Source organism: Carcharhinus amblyrhynchos, chromosome 22, assembly GCF_965287045.1.
Source record: "Carcharhinus amblyrhynchos chromosome 22, sCarAmb.v2.hapA, whole genome shotgun sequence".
Taxonomy (NCBI): domain Eukaryota; kingdom Metazoa; phylum Chordata; class Chondrichthyes; order Carcharhiniformes; family Carcharhinidae; genus Carcharhinus; species Carcharhinus amblyrhynchos.
The window spans coordinates 1,801,639-1,821,031 of NC_137345.1; the positions used below are offsets into that span (position 1 = coordinate 1,801,639).

Below are 19,393 nucleotides of genomic sequence, written 5' to 3' on the forward strand. Positions count from 1 at the left end.
CCATCATTAATGTACACCGCAAACAGCGAGGGACCCAGCACTGATCCCTGTGATACACCATTGGACACAGGCTTCTGGTCACAAAAAACAACCTTCAGTCTCTGGACTGAGATCAATGTTTACAGAGGTAGCAGGTGGAGGGGGGGTCTCTGGGATGGGGAGTATTTACGGGGAGGGGTCTCTGGGGTGAGGTCAATGTTTATAGGGGATCTCTAGGGGATGGTCAGTGTTTATGGGGGGGGGGTCTCTGGGATGGTGGTGTTTATGGGGGGATCTCTGGAATTCTGGGAGTTTATACGGGGGTCTCTGGGACGATGGGTGCTTATGGGGGTCTCTGGAATTGTGGGTGTTTATAGGGTGGGTCTCTGGGATGGTGGGTGTCTACAGGGGTCTTTGGGATGGTGGGTGTTTATGGGGGTCTCTGGGGTGATGGGTGTTTATATAGGGGGGTGTCTCTGGGGTGAGGTCAGTGTTAAGGGGGGAGGAGTGGGGTGGGGGGTGAAGGTTTTGTTTTATGCAGATGAGGGATGTGGAAGTCCCCTGTTTGAGCTGGGCTGAGCTGTGTGGTTTGTACCGTTAAAGCGGGTTGATTGATATCCTGTTAAGACTCAGTTTCACTCTCTGATCACATGCTGCTGCGGTGCCGCGGTTGAATTTCTTTACTGAATACGGAAGCGTCCTTGTACCTGGAGTGAATCCTCGCTAAAGGGATCCCCCTCAGTCCCCTCTGTCTGTCTGTGTCTCGGAACTGGGACCTTTGCACAAGAAAAATAACCCACAGAGAGTCGGAATGGAGAATGCGGCCCCGGTTCAGGTCGGTGACACTCTGCGGAAAGTTTGCAAAGTGTTTGTTAAAGTTTTGTGCTGATGCGCTTCCTGTATTTGTTGATTGAAACATTTTTTTTGTAATTTCAGAAATTCCCCGCCTTTAAACTGGACATCGGTCCCCTTAAAGAGCCGCTGGGATTTATCAAAATCTTGGAATGGGTGTGTAACAGGCCTTTCACTCAAACTGCTTAGAGAGTTTGTAGAGTTAGAGTTACTGGTGTGAATGATTCCCCGGGTTGTGCCCAGTTTGTGGGGAGAACTTTGTTAATCTCAGAACCGTTTGCATTAAAAATTGGAGCCATTGTTTGTGTGGAGAGCAGCCCTGGGTCTGTGTGACTCATGATGTGGAGATGTGAGACATCTTTCTCTGTGACTCATGTTCAGCATTCATGTTTGAGTTTAGCTGGGTTGGGAGGTTACTGCATTTGATGTTTTTGAGTATGCCCTTAGATGGTAAAGGAAGGATGTTAAACCCTCCCCTCACAGCAGGAGGGCAGAACCCAGTCACAAAACCCCTTCAGTGACAACTAGGCTGGGGTGTATTACTCAATCTCGGGTACCATTTTCCTTACCCTGAAGCAACTGCACCAAGTCCATTCCAATCACCCGGTGATGCTCATCAAACACTCCAGGACACAGCATGCTGGTTAGCACTGCTGCCTCACAGCATCAGAGACCCGCTTGAGTCACTGTCTGTGTGGACTTTGCACGTTCTCCTCATGTCTGCGTGAGTTTCCTCCAGGTTCTCCGGTTTCTTCCCATAGTCCAAAGGTGTGCAGGTTATGTCGATTGGCCACGTTAAATTGCCCCTTAGTGTCAATGGGACTGGCTAGGGTAAATGGGGATAGGTTCTGGGTGGGATTGTGTTTGGTGCAGACTCAATGGGCTGAATGGCCTCCTTTTGCATTGGCGGTTTCTACAATTCTATGACAAGTACACCACAGGGTTTGATAAGGTTAGCACTGCTGCCTCACAGCTCCAGGGACCTGGGATCGATTCCTGGCTTGGGTCACTGTCTGTACGGAGTTTGCACATTCTCCTCGTGTCTGTGTGGGTTTTCTCTGGGTGCTCCAGTTTTCTCCCACAGTCCAAAGATGTGCAGGTTAACTCAATTGGCCATGCTAAAAATCGCCCCTTAGTGTGGCTGGGATGTGTAGGTTAGAGGGATTAGCAGGTAAATATGTAGGCATATGGGGTAAGGCCTGGGTGGGATTGTGGTCAGTGCAGACCTGATGGGCCGAATGGCCAGTCTCTGCACTTTAGGGTTTGCATGATGATTTGTATGATGGTACAGATTAAATCTCCCTTAATATTGTCTCCATCACACACTCCCAGGACAGGTATAATGCAGCATTAGACACAGAGTGAAACTTATTAAAAATGTGTTTATGGGATGTAGGTGTCGCTGGCTGGTCCAGCATTTATTATCCAATCTAACTGTCTTTGAGAAGGTGGTGGTGAGCTGCTTTCTTGAAACGCTGCAGTGTAGGTACAGCTATAGTGCTGTTAGCAAGGGAGTTCCGGGGTTCTGACAGTGAAGGAACAGTAAGCTGATTGGCACAAATAACAGATGCAACATGAGGGCGGTTTGTGTCTGTAGTGAGCGGTTAGGATCTAGCGCGCATTGAGTCTGTGGTGGAGGCAAATTCAATCGAGACATCCACAAGTGAATTGGATAGTGGAAAAGCATTGGGGGCTTTGGGGAAAGGCAGGGTGAGTGGGGCTAGCTGCGTTTCTCTCACAGGAGCTGACATGGACATGATGGTCTGAATGGTTACAGCACAGGAGACCATTCTGTAATCATCCGTATTGTTCCTTCTGCTTGTGGAAGCACTTGGCTTATTAACAGAATCACATGGCAGATCAGAAATTCACTGCTGAACCTCTGTGACAGGGCAGGCGAGTGTTTGGGATGTTCACACCTTGTGCATCAAAGTGTTCTCCATCTGCAAACAAAGCTGGGTGTGGAAGGATAAGAGGACAGTTCCAAGCTGAAAGGAATGATGCATCTCACCAGCTCCGTTCATTGTGACTGGAATCTGAGACTGGATGCAGTTGCGTACAGAGCTGAGGTTGGCACAGGCTGATGTTCACAGTGTTCCCGATTCAAGAAGACGGCACTCCCAAGGGTTTGGAACGTGGAAGCGAGCATTCTTAACCCTCTCCTCTCCAATCAACTCTTATCATCCTTGCCACTCTTTTTCAATCCCGCAATAAATGACATTGCATTTATATAGCGCCCTTCACAGAATAAAAATCCCACAGTGTATCAAGATTTGCCATACATTAATATTTGACACTGAGCCCATGTAAAGAGATGAGAAGATGGGTTTGGCCAAGAAGTAGTCTGAAGGAGATCTCTTCAAGGAATCAAGAGTGACTTGGGGATAAGGCAGCTGAAAACTAATGATGGGATGACAGGAATCAGTGGTGCACAAGAGGCCAAAATTGGAAGAATGTAGATACCCTGGATGGTGGTGGGATTGGAAGAGAGTTGGGGAGGGGCAAGGTGATGGAGGGGTTTGAAAGCAAGGATGAGAATATTATAATTGAAGCATTGCTTTACCAGGAGCTGGAGTCAGTCAGTCGCTGGATGGGTAAGTGTGGTCTGGTGGGATAAGGACAATGACCTTAAGTGTATGGAGACTGGAATTGGCTGTTGTGAATCTTTATCTCAGTTGTTAAATCTCCTCGTATCCCTTTCTGTATCAAACTTCCTCATTCTGTCACTTCCTTTACTCCATCTTTGGTGGTTGTGTCTGCCATGGCCTCAATGCTGGAGTTTCCATCCTGAACTTTTCTAACCATGTCCTAGTACTTACCTGTCCTAATGTCTCATTCTGCTTGGTGTCAGTATTTAGAACATAGAAAAACCGCAGCACAATTGTCTCCTGCTGTGAGGCACCTTGAGCCACTGTTACGATGTTAAAGGTGTTATAACAATGTGAGTTGTCATAACTTTTTAATTTGTGTCGCCTCACAAGCTTGTGCCAGTTGTGGTATCGTGTCCATTGCTTTCATCTCCAAGTCCAAGATTGTGAGTTCAAGTCTCATTCCGGAAACTTGATACAAGGAACGAGATTGGAAACAGTTCAGAGAAGGTTCACCGGACTGATTCCCGGGATGAAGGATTTCTCTTATGAGGAGAGATTGAGCTGATATTCATTGGAGTTTAGACAAATGCGGAGTGATATTAATGAAACATGTAGGATTTTGAGGGAGATTGATAGAATGGATCCTGTGAAGATGTTTCCTCTTGTGGTGGAATCTGTACAAGGAGGTTCAGTTTAAAAATAAGGGGTCTCCCATTTTAAGATGGGGGTGATGAGGAATTTCTTCCCTGGATGTTGTTAGTGTTTGGAATTCTCTCCACAGCGAGCAGTGGATGCTGAGTCATTGAATATATTCAAGGCTGAATTTTTGATTGACAAGGGAGTCAAGATTTGTGGGGACGGAATGAATTGCCCAATGAAATCAGCTGTGACCTAAACGCTGTGAAAGGGAAGAGCAATTTGACAAGACTGAGAGGTGAACTGGTGAAAGGGAACTGGATAAAGGAACGAGACAGGAAAAACTGTCTCAAATCACTGGGAGGCATTCAAAAGTGAGATTCTATGGGTACACTGTAGATATATCCCCACAAAGAAAATGAGTAGAATTGCCAAACCCAGAACCCCGCTGGTTAGCCAGAAGCATTCAGGCTAAGATAGAGCAGAACGAGAAAGACCGTCACAAATAGCTTAATACTTTATAAAGCCCAGAGGAGCAGAGAAAGACCAGGCGTGAAGTCAAAATGGAAATTGGGAAAGAGAGGGTACAAAACAAAGGTAAAATAAAAGAAAACCCAAATTGTTTTACCAATACATTAGGAGCTACAGAATAACTAAGAAAAGGGTAGAGCCTATCAGAGATGTGCATTATAACTTATACATTGAAGATGTGGGTAAGGTTCTCAATTTGTCCTCACTAATGAGAGGAATGGTACAATGAGCATAGAGAGGAAGTATTGGAGAGACTGACATCCTTTTAAGATGGATAAATCACCAGGGCTGGATGGATTGTACCCCAGGCTGTTAAAATAATTAGCAGAAGCAATTCTGAGAGACAGGATAACCTGCCACTTAGAAAGACGAGGATTGATCAGGGATAGTTAGCATAGTTTTATTAGGGGAAGATTGTGTCTTACTGACTTAACCAATTGTTTTGATGAAGTAACGAGGAGGATTGATGGGAATGGTGCAGTGGGTGTTGCCTACGTGGATTTTAGTGAGGCATTTGACAAGTTCCATGTGGCAGACTGGTCAGAAAAGTGAGATCCCATGGGAGACAAAGGAAGATGGTGAGTGGATTCAAAATTGGCTGTGTGACAGGGAACAGCAGATAATGGCGGAATGATGTCTTTGTGAATGGAAAGCGGTTTCCCGTGATGTTCCACAGGCCTCGGTGTTCAGGCTTTCCCTGTTTGTTGTAAATATTAATGATCTTGATAAATGTGGGAAGTGAAATCAGGAAATTTGCAGATGACACAAAAATCGATTGTATCAACTCCAGAATAATATCGATGGTTTGTGTGAGTGTGCAGAGAAATGGAATTCACTCTGCAAAAGCGTGAGGTGATGCATTTGGAGAGGGCACGCAGCAAGAGAACATTCAATAAACGGAAAGACATTGAGAGGGGTTGAGGAAGAGAGAGATCTTGGAGTGAATGTGTACAGCTCCCTGAACATGGCAGGACAGGTGGACAAGGGAGCATATGGAATGCTTTCCCTTATTGGATGAGGTATTGATTACAGACGCAGGAATGTAATTCTGGAGCTGTGTAAAACACTGGTTAGGGCACAGCTAGAATTTTTGTGCAGAGCCCTGGTCACCACGTTACAGGAAGAACGTTGTCAGGATTTGAACATTGCAGATGTGATGGAAACACTGAACGGGCGAGGGTTATTTTCCTTCAAACAGAGGAGGCTGAGGCGTGACCTCGTTGAGGTGCACAAAATTATGAGGGGCTGAGACAGGGTGGACTGGAAAGGTGAGTTTTCCTTAGCTGAGGGGTCAGTTACCAGGGAGCACAGATTTAGGATGAAGGATAGAAGGATTCGAGGGGATGTGAGGAAAACTCTTTCACTCAGAGGGTAGTGAGTGTCTGGAATTCACTGCCTGAGGTGGTGATTGAAGCTGTTCCTGGATCTGTGTCCGAAGTGCTGGAATCTGCAAAACTACAGACCAGGTGCTGGAAAATGGGATTAAAATGATGGCTAGTTTCATGTGTGGCCAGCACAGTCACAATGGGCTGAATGGTCTCTTTCTGAACCATAACATTGCTATGGTACTGAATGCAGAGCAGATTCGAGAAGCCGAACAGTCTCCTCTTGCTCCTATGTTTTACGTTATTACAATGCTTTAGTGTCCGTATTAAATGGAGGGGCCATTTTTTAGATGATACGTAAAAACTGTCATGTCTCTTGGGTAAACCTTAAAGCTACACTGACGCTATTGGCTGTAAGTTACTTTGGAGTCTTTCTGAAGTTGGAAAATCTCTGTGTAATCCAGATCTTTAATTCTGCAAAGTCACAGCTTGACCGGGTCAGTTTTGACAAACGCTTGTTTCCAATGATTGCAATTTAGAACTAGTGGTCATAATTTCAGAGTGAGTCATTGGCCGTTTCGGATTGAGGGGAAATTTCTTTACTTGGAGGAGTATGAGTGTTTAGAATTCTCCATCCCATTGAGTCATGGCTGCCGTATCATTGAGTAGATTCAGTCCTGTGATTGGAGGATATTTGAATTCTTAGGGGATTGAGGATTGGGCAGAGAGGGTAAGGTAGATGATCAGCCATGATGGTGCTGAATGGTGGAACAGTCTGGAGGGACCAACTGGCCTACTCCTCTTTCTATTTCTTGTGTTCTCATGGACCACTCCTACCCAGCGACATCAATATCTGTGGACGTTAGCTAAACATTTGCAAAGTCAAACATTCCCCAGTTCTGGGAGTTTGTGGATCCTGATCCCAGTGTGACTCTCGGCTAATTATTGGTGACACAACACCAGCTGTCCTTGCATCAGTTTGCTCTGCCTCAGTAAGTACCAATCACCTTCAACAGCTCAGATTAGACACTGTGCTTCCCTGTACGAGATGTTCTGCTGCTTGACTGACAGTTTGGGAATTTCTGCAGTCTTTTCTCCTCGTGTGTGAACTTGTGGAGAGTGAGTCTGACTGGCACCAGTGTGTAGTTGCTCCAACTATTATTAGCTACCGTGAGTGGACTTTATACAACCATAATCAGCACTCGCTGATTACGCTGCCTATAGATTAACCCTCCTCATCCTGGAATAGCTCGTTCAATTCCTGACTCGACTCCCTTTAGTCCTGACATTCCAGGATTTAAACAGGCCCACTATTAAAAAATAGTAGTTCACTTTGTCCCTCTGCCTCTCTCCCTCCACCTCTCCCTCTCTTTTCTGTGCCTCCCTCCTCTTTGTGTGCTATTTTTTTCCTCTGGCTTTTGTCCCCCTTTCCCAGGATTATAGAACATTCCAGCGCAGTACAGGCCCTTCGGCCCTCGATGGTTCCACTGGTCGGCGCAACAATCTAATGACCCTCTAACCTAAACTATTCCAATATTATCCATATGCCTATCCACTGACCATTCGAACGCCCTTAAAGTTGGCGAGTCCACAACTGCTGCAGGCAGGGCATTCCATGCCCTTACTACCCTCTGAGTAAAGAACTCTCAATCAGAAAATGCTGGAAAATCTCAGCAGGACTGACCGCATCAGTGGAGAGAGAACAGAGCCAACGTTTCGAGTCTGGATGACCCTTGATCAGAGTTGAAGACGAACAAAATAGGATGAGATTTATATTGTCAGGGTGAGGGGTGTGAGGGTGGGGGGGGTGGGTGGAGAGCGTGTTGTGTAATTAACCAAGATGTCATAGACAAAAAGACAAAGAGAACGTTAATGATTGTGATAAAGGTTGAGAATGGTGCTAATAGTGTCTACTCACCACAGATGAGGTGAATAATATCAACACAGTTAAAGGGAAAGTTACAGAAACACAGGAGAGAGAAAGAGAAAGACAGGATATCCTGATTGTAAGATGTGGGGGCGTGTGTGGAACGTAGACACCAGTATAGATCAGTTGGGCCGAATGGTCTGTTTCTCTAAATTCTAAATCATTCTTGTTTGTTCTGTCTCTGCAGATTTTTGCAATATTTGCCTTTGCCACTTGTGGAGGTTACACAGGGACAAGTATGGCTTCAGTTAAGTGTCTGAATGACAAGAAAGATCTGATCTCCGTCAATTTCAGTTACCCTTTCAGGTTAGTGGCGTTGGACCTACCCTGTCTGGAGGTTTGTTGCTTCCATCCCTCTCCTCAGTATTCTTTCCATTGACTTCACTCTGCCCTGGTTCAGAACATTCTCCAGTACTGTGTTACTGCCTAACTTTCACACTGGGTTCATTTCACTTTATGATCACCAACTGACAGAATCTTCCATTCCTACACTCACAACAACTCCCCACTGAACTCCTTACCCACTCACTACCCCTCTCTGCAAACCCTTTCTGCCTAGCTTATTACCTCTCCAACATTTCTGAGGGAATTCTGGGGTTTAGGGTCTAAACAGCAATAACGTTGTGAAGGAAGAGAGGATATGTAAGAGGTCAAACACACACAAGTTCATTGGTTTATTGCCTTGTTTGAAAGATGGTACCTCAGACAGTGCAGCACTCCCTCCCTCAGTGGTGCACTTGGTGAATGTGAGCCTGAATTATGTGCGAAACTCCTTGAAGTGGGACCTGAATCAGAGGTGGGACTGTTTCAGTTGAGCCAAGGCACCTTGGATTGGATGAGGTCTGTATTTCGCAGGGTTTACGGAGTTTGAGTTACCTGCAACACCTCGAAGGACCAAAGCAGCTGGTACACGGGAACATCCGAGCTCCTTTCCACATGATGGTTAGATTGAAACCCCTGGAACTCCCTAACAGCACTGAGGGTGGACCCACAACACCGAGACTATAACAGTTCAGGAAGGTGAGGCGACTAAGGACAGGCGACAAGTCCTGGCTTTTCTCAGGGACGTCCAACCCAAGAGTGAATCCTGGGAAGTGAATGTTTATATTCTCAGCTTTTCCTCCATCCGTTTTCTTTCCAAATATTTTGCAGTAAGTTCTTTGTGAATGGTGGATCTGATAGGACGGCAGCTGAGCACGTACTGTGGTGATCTGGTTTTGTGCCAGTGAGGTGGATTTTACACCCCCTCCTCCCCACTCCCGACAGGTTTTTGACAGAAGGTGGGAGGTGGGGGTGGCATGTCAGGTGCGATGGGTGGTTGGTGCATCACCTTCCATCCTGCTGTGACCCAGTCCCCGTAAATCGGGGAAATCAGCAACCCGTCTACCACTTTACAAAAATAATTAGAGGCCATTGAGCTCATTACCAAACCAAGTAACCCGACTGTTAATGCTGCCAATGCCTTTATCCCGTCAGTGTGAACAGGGGGAGTGGGCAGGCTGTTTGTGAAAGAAGTGTTTAAAAGGTGGGAGGGAAGGTGTGGGGCGAGGGCGCTCTGCACACCAAGGGGAAAACCTCAAAAATGTTACCCTCCCCACCCTCTTCTATTTCTCTGCTTGGTTTCCAGAACTCCAGTTCCCCAAATCAGGTCTTTTACTTGGAATAATGTAAAATCAATGGCACAAAAACAGACCATTCAACTCGAATGGTTTGTGCTGGTTTTTATGGCCCACTCCTCAATCCCTCGTCATGTCTCCAAACACATTCTTTTATTCCTTTCTCCCTCGCTCTAATCTCGTTCCCCTTAAAAACATCTCTGCTTTTTGTCTCAAACTACTCCCTATGGAAATTCCATCTTCTCACTATTTCTCCAGAGTCGTCTATTAAATTTATTAGTGACTATTCTTATATATTTACGTCCCTTTAATTTTGTCTGCTCACAACTCCAAAGATGTGCGAGTTAGGTGGGTTGGCCATGCTAAATTGAGGCTTAGTGTCAGGGGGATTAACAGGGTAAATATGTGGGGTTGCGAGAGTGGGTGGGATGTGGACGGTGCAGACTTGATGGGCTGAAAGTTCTCCTTCTGCGCTGTAGGGATTCTATGATTCTATCTTCTTTCTGTTATCCCACAAAGTTTTGATTTTTAAAAAACTTGTGTTAAGTTTCTGTTCACTGTCGTCAAGAGCCGTGTCCTGTTTACTGTTGGGTCGAGTTTCTTCGCTCTCGTCCTCATGACTCTTCCTAAGCGCTGCGTGCTCTTTGTTACAGATTAAATCAGATTTCCTACCAAGCGTTCACCTGCAAGAATGACACCGTTTATGAGACCCTGGATCTCATTGGAGACTTCTCCTCATCCGCAGAATTTTTTGTTACAATTGGAGTGTTTACTTTCCTGTACTGTATGGCTGCCCTCGTCCTGTATCTGGGATATCAGAGTCTCTTCCAGCAGAACAAGTACTTGCCAATTGCTGTAAGTCCGTTAACTTGATTCTCTCCGTATCAGCAGATATAAAGAAATATTTAATCAGATTCTCCTGCTACTAATTGCTCCTTATATTGTACAATAGTCCCCTTTAGCTTCTAATTGTAAAGCAAAGTAATATGAGACACTTTGGATGGAACGGATGAACTGAGGCTTACAGGCATTTGGTAATTCGGAGTATTGCTGAGAAAAGACATTTTTGTTGAAACTTTTTGTCTTGCACTCATCAGGCCATATCAAGAATATCAATGTCAGGGGGAACAACAACTTTATGAGGAAAGGGTGCTGATTGGTTGGCAAATGGACACTGATTGATAGAGGCATTGCTATGGAGAATGCACTAGTTGCTGGTGACCAACAGTTAATTGCCAAGCATTGTTTGAAAATTTTAACCAGGCTGTTTTACTCTGATTATTTGAGGCATTGCCTCGAGGAATGAACCAGCGAATGGCTATCACTTATTTTGTTTAGCTGAAGCAGGTGCTCAGTGTGTTTTATGTTCTTTTGATCTGCAAAGAACAGTCCAATGATTGTCAATTGGGCTAAATGCATGTACTGGAAACTACATATATTAATACACAGGGGTCCTGTTATTATCAAATAAATAGGTTGGACTAAAACCTGGTGTTGTCAGACTTTTTACTGGTAGAGGCATTGCCATGGAGAATGCACCAGTTGATGGTGACTGACAGATAACAGCCAAGCATTGATTGAAATTTAAACCAGGCAGCTTGAATTTGATTGGTCAAAGCATTGCCCTGGGGAATGAAACAGCAAATGGCTGTCACTTATTTTGAAAGTATTGAAGAGAGGAGTTTGGGGAACTGTACCAGTTTACTGAAAAGCAATCTGCGAAAATTGTTGGTAAGGATGAGTGATTTAAATTCTTACATGAATTACCATCTGGAAGGAGGAAGAGAAACCTATAAAACTGTCTGTTTGCAAAGACTATTTACCATTCAAAAAGGATTAAGATAGTCAAGAAACAATTAAATCCTCTGAATAAACTCACAAGGTTTTGTCATGTGATGTTTTCAGGATCTATTTAAGTCTTTTATATAATATTCAACCTTATTAGTTTAAAAAGTAAATTATAGCTTAAAAAAAAACATGCTTTCCTAACACCAGGAATGGTTAAAGTGTATTTTGAGCTTTTGATCGAGTGTAGAAGCTCAGATAACCTGAGCCATGTTATATTCACAATTCTTACTTGCTGGTTTGCCCTGCTGAGTTTGGTGGTGTAGCAGGTTGGGGGAGAGAGCTGTTCTTCATGCTTTTGGAATCCTCAATGTTAGATAAATCCTTTAAAAAGTTTATTTATTAGTCACAAGTAAGGCTTACATTAACACTGCAATGAAGTTGCTGTGAAAATTCCCTAGTCACCACATTCCAGGTCCTGTTCAGATAATACTAAGAGAGTATTTAGCACAGCCTGTGGGAGAAAACCCACACAGACACGGGGAGAACATGCAGACTGCACACAGACAGTGACCCAAGCCGGGAATGGAACCCTAGTTCCCAGCGCTGTGAGGTGGCAGTGCTAATCACTGTGCTGCCCATAAATCCTAAATCAGAACCTTCAATATCTGTTTCTATTAACAGTCAGAGATAGCAAGGAATGAACAGGGTAGGGATTGAAACTTTATCTCCAGATCCTGGGTCCCATGGAATCAACCAATAGAAAGAAAATACTGAGAACACCATTATCTCATCACTAATGTTGCTGAGATAGACAGTCCGGTGTGGGGAGATGATCTCCTGCCTGAATGATCTGAAACTCCTCTCTTCATTAGTTTGTATGAAGTAAGCAAAGGGGTGACACCCTTTCCAAAAACATTCACTCTCTCCTCCAGTGATAAACTCCACCTCTTCCTAAGTTTGTAAGATATAGGAGCAGAATTAGGCCATTCAGCCCATCGAATCTGCGAGTGGCTGATAAGCTCCTCATCCCCATTTTCCTGCCTTCTCCCCATAACCCTTCAACCCATTAATTAAAAATCTGTCTCCTCTTTAAATTTACTCACTGTCCCAGCATCACTGCGCTTTGGGATAGCGAATTCCACAGATTTACAACCCTTTGGGAGAAGTAGTTTCTCCTCAACTCTGTTTTAAATTTACTACCCCTTTATCCTAAGATTATGACTTCTTGGCCTAGAATGTCCCACAAGAGGAAGCATCCACTTCACGTCTACTTTATCCATATCTTTTATCGTCTTGTATACCTCAATTTCTTCTCTCCTCATTCTTCTAAATTCCAGAGAGTGTCGGCCTGAACTGTTCAATCTCTCTTCATACGACAAACCCCTCGTCTCTGGAATCAATCTGGTGAACCTCCTCTGAACCGCCTCCAATATCACCACATCTTTCCTCAAATAAGGGGACCAAAACTGTGGACAATACTCCAGCTGCGGCCTCACCAATACCTTGTATAGTCGCAATAATTTCAAAGGGAAGTGGGTAAAAGCCTGGAGTATTGTATCTAGGGTATGAACTGCTGGGGTGAAGAGGGCATGGAGACAGATTTGGAGTTTCAGTAATATTGTGGGGTAGGCTGTCGCTGTGAGGAGTTCCGCCTTTCAGGTAAAACACTCCAGATCACCCACAACTTGCTGCTTTTGAAAAAAAACCTCCCATCTTCAACCTAGCTCTTTTGCTAATTATTTGAAACCTGTGTCCTCAGGTTACCAACCCTCCTGTCAGTGGATCTTATTTAATCTACCCAGGTTTAAAACTTGTCTGAAGTCTGATTCAGCACTGACTAATGAACATGGATGAGGGAGATATTTGTGGATGGGAACGACCTTTTCCTGTGGGATCTGTAAGCCTGCCTCCCACCTTGAACGAGTAAACCTGACAATATTGACTCCTTGAATTAAAATGTCTCTCTCGCTCTCTCTCCAGGATTTTGTAGTGACTGCACTCTTTGCCTTTCTCTGGCTGGTCTCCTCCTCGGCTTGGGCACAAGGTCTGACTGATGTTAAGAATAGCACAAGGCCAACTACCCTCATCCGCGCGATAAGCGCATGCCAACAGAAAACCGTTGTGTGCACTCAGGGTGCTCTGCCCTCAATGGGACGCCTTAACGCATCAGTGGTAAGTACAGGAGTCGCAGAGCGTCACGGAACTGTAACAGTTCAGGGCTATCATAGAGTCCGCACAGTGCAGAAGACCCGTTGAGTCTGCACTGGCCCTCCCACAGAGCAGTTTACCCAAGCCCTATCCCTGTAACCCCACATATTTACCCCATCGATCTCCCTAACCAATACATTTTTAGACACTAAAGGGTAAATTAGCATAGTCAATCCATCTAACCTGCTCATCTTTGGACTGTGGGAGGAAGCCAGAGCACCCGGAGGAAACCCACGCAGACACTGGGACAATGTACAAACTCCACACAGACAGTGACCCAAGGCCAGAATCGAACCCGGGTAGCTGTGAGGCAGCAGTGCTAATCACTGTGCCACCGTGCTGCTAGTTTGGCCTTGCAACTCGTGAAAGAAAAGCACTCCATGTCTTTCACAGCCTCAGTCAGCAAAGTACTTTGATCATTTATGTCCATTTGATGGGACCTTGGTTTAATATCTCATCGGAAAGTGCTGCAATTCTGACAGTGCAGTGCACAGAGTGGCAGCTTCGATTCTAAACTCAAATCTCCAGACCGTGCTGAATGCTGGTTACAATTGGATTTCCACCCAGTGCTCACTTGTAATGGCAGAAAAAAATGTCAGGAGCAGAATGAGGCCACTCGGCCCATCGAGTCTGCTCCACCATTCAATCATGGCTGATATTTTTCTCATCCCCATTCTCCTGCCTTTTCCCCAAAACCCCTGATCCTCTTATTGATCAAGAACCTATCTATCTCTGTCTTAAAGACACTCAGTGACCCGGCCTCCACAGCCCTCTGTGGCAGACCTGATAGACATGTTTCCCGTCACCTCAGCTGTGACATCAATGAGATGGCACGTGTGCACACATTCCTCACTCCGTTATCAGGAACACTCATTACTTTTTCATCAGGAACAGTAATTACTGCTAAACATGAACTAGATTTCAATCAATATTATGACCACCTTAACGCCACACGGATTGTGACATTCAGGATAAACTGGACGAGTGAAATATATGTACAAATGAAATAGTTACACAAAGCCAAAAGAAACCATAAGGAGCGAGTAAAACATTTCCTCTGTAAATTATTTTCAAAACCATCAAAGGTTTTATTGGCTTCCGTGACATAAAGGTTTTTGTGAATTGAAATGTGGATCCGATCTATTAAAATAAGCATCTTTCTCGAATGTTAGAGAATTGATTAATAATTATTTCTTTCTTTTGTAGTTATTTTGTTTAGATTTGACCCACCAATGAGTTAATATAAATGTCTGATTTCTGGACTATGATAGGCCAGATTTCACCTCATTCATTCTGATAGGGCACGGTTAACCTCGGGACGCTCTGATAGGGCACGGTTAACCTCGGGACGCTCTGATAGGGCACGGTTAACCTCGGGACGCTCTGATAGGGCACGGTTAACCTCGGGACGCTCTGATAGGGCACGGTTAACCTCGGGACGCTCTGATAGGGCACGGTTAACCTCGGGACGCTCTGATAGGGCACGGTTAACCTCGGGACGCTCTGATAGGGCACGGTTAACCTCGGGACGCTCTGATAGGGCACGGTTAACCTCGGGACGCTCTGATAGGGCACGGTTAACCTCGGGACGCTCTGATAGGGCACGGTTAACCTCGGGACGCTCTGATAGGGCACGGTTAACCTCGGGACGCTCTGATAGGGCACGGTTAACCTCGGGACGCTCTGATAGGGCACGGCTAACCTCGGGACGCTCTGATAGGGCACGGTTAACCTCGGGACGCTCTGATAGGGCACGGTTAACCTCGGGACGCTCTGATAGGGCACGGTTAACCTCGGGACGCTCTGATAGGGCACGGTTAACCTCGGGACGCTCTGATAGGGCACGGTTAACCTCGGGACGCTCTGATAGGGCACGGTTAACCTCGGGACGCTCTGATATGAAGGCTATTCGTTGCAAAACTAATCAGCACCAGAAAGTTAAACAGAAAAGATCTCGCACTTATGTCGCGCTGTTGATGGCTTTAGGATGTTGAAAAATGCTTTACAGCCAATTAAGTGATTTTTTTCTTTGTGGCATGGTTAATTGTAAACAAAACTGGCAGCCAATTTGTTGACAGAAAGTCTCACAATGAAATGAAATCAATATTTGGATAATCCGTAATATTAACTGAGAGACATTTTGGCCACAACACAGGCGGGTATCACTGGCTCTTTGAATAATGTATATATAAACCCTGTTGGTCTTTAACCTGGTGTTGTGAGACTTCTTACTGTGTTTACCCCAGTCCAATTCCGGCATCTCCACATCGTTGAAGAATCCCACAGGCACTTTTATTTTCACTGGAGTGGGTGGATGTCATCAGTTTAACGTGACATTGAAAGATTGACCTCCCCGGCGGTTCGGCGCTGACCCCCCCCCGGCGGTGCGGCGCTCCCTCGGCGCTGACCCCCCCGGCGGTGCGGCGCTCCCTCGGCGCTGACCCCCCCGGCGGTGCGGTGCTCCCTCGGCGTCGACCCCCCCCGGTGGTGCGGCGCTCCCTCGGCACTGACCCCCCCGGCGGTGCGGCGCTCCCTCGGCGCTGACCCTTGGAATGACCAGCTGGATTATGTTATTGAGTGTCTGGAGTAGGAACTCACAATCCTGTTACTTGGAGGAAAGAAGCTCCCAATGGGCTGAGATTGGCACCAGTTTCCTGCAGAACATGTCGATACATCCAGGCTTCCAGTCGCAAGTGGAATGTTTTCCCACTTCAGGAGAGGAGCAGCTGCCATTTTATTCCCTCTGCCGACACTCTAAGGTCTGGCCTGTGTAGCTGTAAAAAGTCTGACAACACCAGGTTTATTTGATAGTAAATTCACTAGCTTTCGAGGTTACCCTCTTCGTCAGGTGAATGGAGAGTTAACCTCGGGACAGTCTGATAGGGCACGGTTCTGATGAGAACTCTCCATTCACCTGACGAAGAGGGTAACCTCGAAAGCTAGTGAATTTACTATCAAATAAATCGGACTTAAACGTGGTGTTGTCAGACTTTTTACTGTGTTTACTCCAGTCCAACGCCGGCATCTCCACATCATGACTGTGTAGCTGTTCCATAAAACATAGGAGCATAATTAAGCCACTCGGCCCATCGAGCCTGCTCCACCATTCCATCGTGGCTGATATTTTTCTCATCCCCGTTCTCCTGCCTTTCTCCCATAACCCCTGATCCCCTTATTAATCAGGAACCTATCTATCTCTGTCTTAAAGACACTCAATGACCTGGCCTCCACAGCCTTCTGCGGCAAGGAGTTCCACAGATTCACCACTCTCTGGCTGAAGAAATTCCTTCTCATCTCTGTTTTAAAGGATTGTCCCTTTAGCCTGAGGTTGTGACCTCTGGTTCTAGTTTTTCCTACTAATGGAAACATCCTTTCCATGTCCACTCTATCCAGGCTTTGCAGTATCCTGTAAGTTTCAATAAGATTCCCCCTCATCCTTCTAAACTCCACCGAGTACAGACCCAGAATCTTCAACCGTTCCTCATACGACAAGCTCTTCATTCCAGGGATCATTCCTGTGAACCTCTTCTGGACCCTTTCCAAGGCCAGCACATTCTTCCTTAGATATGGGGCCCAAAACTGCTCACAATACTCTAAACAGGGTCTGACCAGAGCCTTATACAGTCTCAGGAGTACACCCCTGCTCTTGTATTCCAGCCCTCTCAACATGAATGCTAACATTGCATTTGCCTTCCTAACTGCCAACTGAACCTGCACGTTAACCTTAAGCGAACCTTGAACAAGGATTCCCAAGTCCCTGTGTGGTTCCAGCCTACACACTTGTCTTATTTATATCTGCAGGAACCGTGTTCCCGCTCCTTTGTTAAATGTTGTAGTATCGCTGATCGATGTGACTGAGAATGACCTGATAATTGTCTTTCTCTCCGCAGATGTTTGGCTTCATGAACTTCATCCTGTGGTCAGGGAACAGCTGGTTTGCGTTTAAGGAAACCTCCTGGCACAAACCAACCAATCCGCAGGACGCTGCCCAGCAAGGCACCAACGTGGAACATTGACCTGACCTCCAGCTGCTCCTCCGCCTGCCACCTTCTCCCCCTGATCCTCTTCCTGCAGTACCCCTGACTTTCCGTTCTTCCACTCTAAACACCACCCCCCCCCACTGTCGAACCTTGCTCAGATGCTCCCAGACACAATCAGGCAATGTACACTCCCTCCAACCACTGAACCCAAGAGTTAGAATAATTGTACATTTCAGATCCAATGCCAATCAGATTTGCGGATGATCATTTCTGTCACTTTCGGCTTCTAACTGGTCCAATGGAATAAACTGGACCATGTGTGTGGCATGGTGGCCCAGTGGTCAGCATTGCTGCCTCACAGCGTCAGGGACCTGTGTTCAATTCCACCCTCAGGTCACTGTCTGTCTAGAGTTTGCACATTCCACCCTGGGTGGGTTTCCTCCAGGTGCTCTGGTTTCCCCCCACAGTCCAAAGATGTGCAGGTTAGGTGGATTGACCAGGCTAAATTGACCCTTAGTGTCCGAAGTTTTGTAGGTGAGGGGATTAGAGGTTACAGGGATCAGGTGGGTGGGGGGAGGCAGTGTGGGTCTCAATGGGCTGAATGGTCACCTCCTGCACAGTGGAGATTCTATGATGGAGAGATTTGGTGATCTGTGTAAATGGTTACACAGCTGATTGTGAGTTGGGAGGGAGTTCCACTGAAATCTGACCACATCACAATCCACTGCCAAAGATGATCCTTGAACTTAAAGTAAACTCTTCACTCCCCCATGTCATCGATTAATTAATATTTTGTGCTTGTTACATTTAATTGTAGCTGTGAACATGTAGTCTCCAGTGAGCTTAAACTTGTTCTAATACCAGAGTAACACAGTTAGTATTGGAGGGGACAACTCCGTGTCTTGGTGCTGGGTACAAATACTGGGGTTTAAATATAAAATGGAATGAAATATTTTTCTGACATTGCACAGAGCCTCTCTTGCCCCCTTTACAGCCCTGGGAAAACTTTGCTTAACAATACCATCACTTTACCAAATCAGGGTGAATCCGTCCCTGTGTGTTCTGATTCCCGGCTGTTCCTTTTATCCGCTTCCTGCCAACGTGCAATTGAACCTGTAAATGACCACCACCCGTGTTTCTTCACGAGCTGGACTCCAGGTTTCACAGGCAGCGTACGGGGGTGGGGGGGGAGTGGGGGTGGGGTGGGGGGGGGGGGGTGTGGGTAGGTTTGAGGGCTGAGCAATGGTCGGTTAGTGTTGCTGAGAATCATCATTCTGTCTCGATTCTGTCACAATCCCAGGCCCAGGGAACGCAAAGAGACTGTTTCTGATACCAGGGAAACACCAATGGGCAACTCTTGTGGGAGGGGGATGATCTCATCAGAACAGAGGTTACCAGGGAACTTTTACGTGGGAGTGGGAGAGCCTGCAGGAAGGTTTGGGGGCACCTGAGGGGAAAGCAAATTAACTTGAAATCAGGTAATGTGGTGGGGAGGTTATTAAACTTATTCTGGGTTGGGGTGGGGGAGGGGGGAGACAGGGCTGTTAGAATGCAGGGTCTGGTACACACTGGGTAAGGGTACACTTGCATTGGGAGAGGTTATTAGCACTTGCTTGAGAGCCATTTAGGTACTGGTCTCATCATTCACTCCAAACACTGGCCTCATCATCTATAAATGTTTCCTGTCTCGGGCAGGGAGCTGGTTTACAAAACACTGAATTTTTTTTTAGATGAATCCAAGCTGTGAGCAGAGAGACACACCCTTGCAACCAGTGGTGAGCTGGTGTCACTCCCCACTGCTCAGCCGTGCAAACTGTTTCCTGCAGCATCAATGAACCAGGACTTTAACAGATGATGAAATGCAACACTGTGATGGCTTGAAATTTTGTGATTGAAATAAAAGTGTGGAATGTTGTTATTGTGGATCTGTGTCATTGTGTGGGAGGAGCGGGGGGGGGGG

General features: G+C 46.0%; 1 protein-coding gene across 1 annotated transcript; it reads left to right on the forward strand.

Moving 5' to 3' along the window:
* Positions 1-619: 619 nt before the first annotated feature.
* Positions 620-18,608, forward strand: LOC145356795 (synaptophysin-like protein 2). Its single transcript, XM_080209669.1, has 6 exons — positions 620-814; positions 916-987; positions 8,029-8,147; positions 10,111-10,312; positions 13,226-13,417; positions 17,344-18,608. Exons 1-6 carry the CDS (start codon positions 791-793, stop codon positions 17,467-17,469), a joined length of 735 nt encoding a protein of 244 aa, XP_080065795.1. The 5' UTR covers positions 620-790; the 3' UTR covers positions 17,470-18,608.
* Positions 18,609-19,393: the final 785 nt, after the last annotated feature.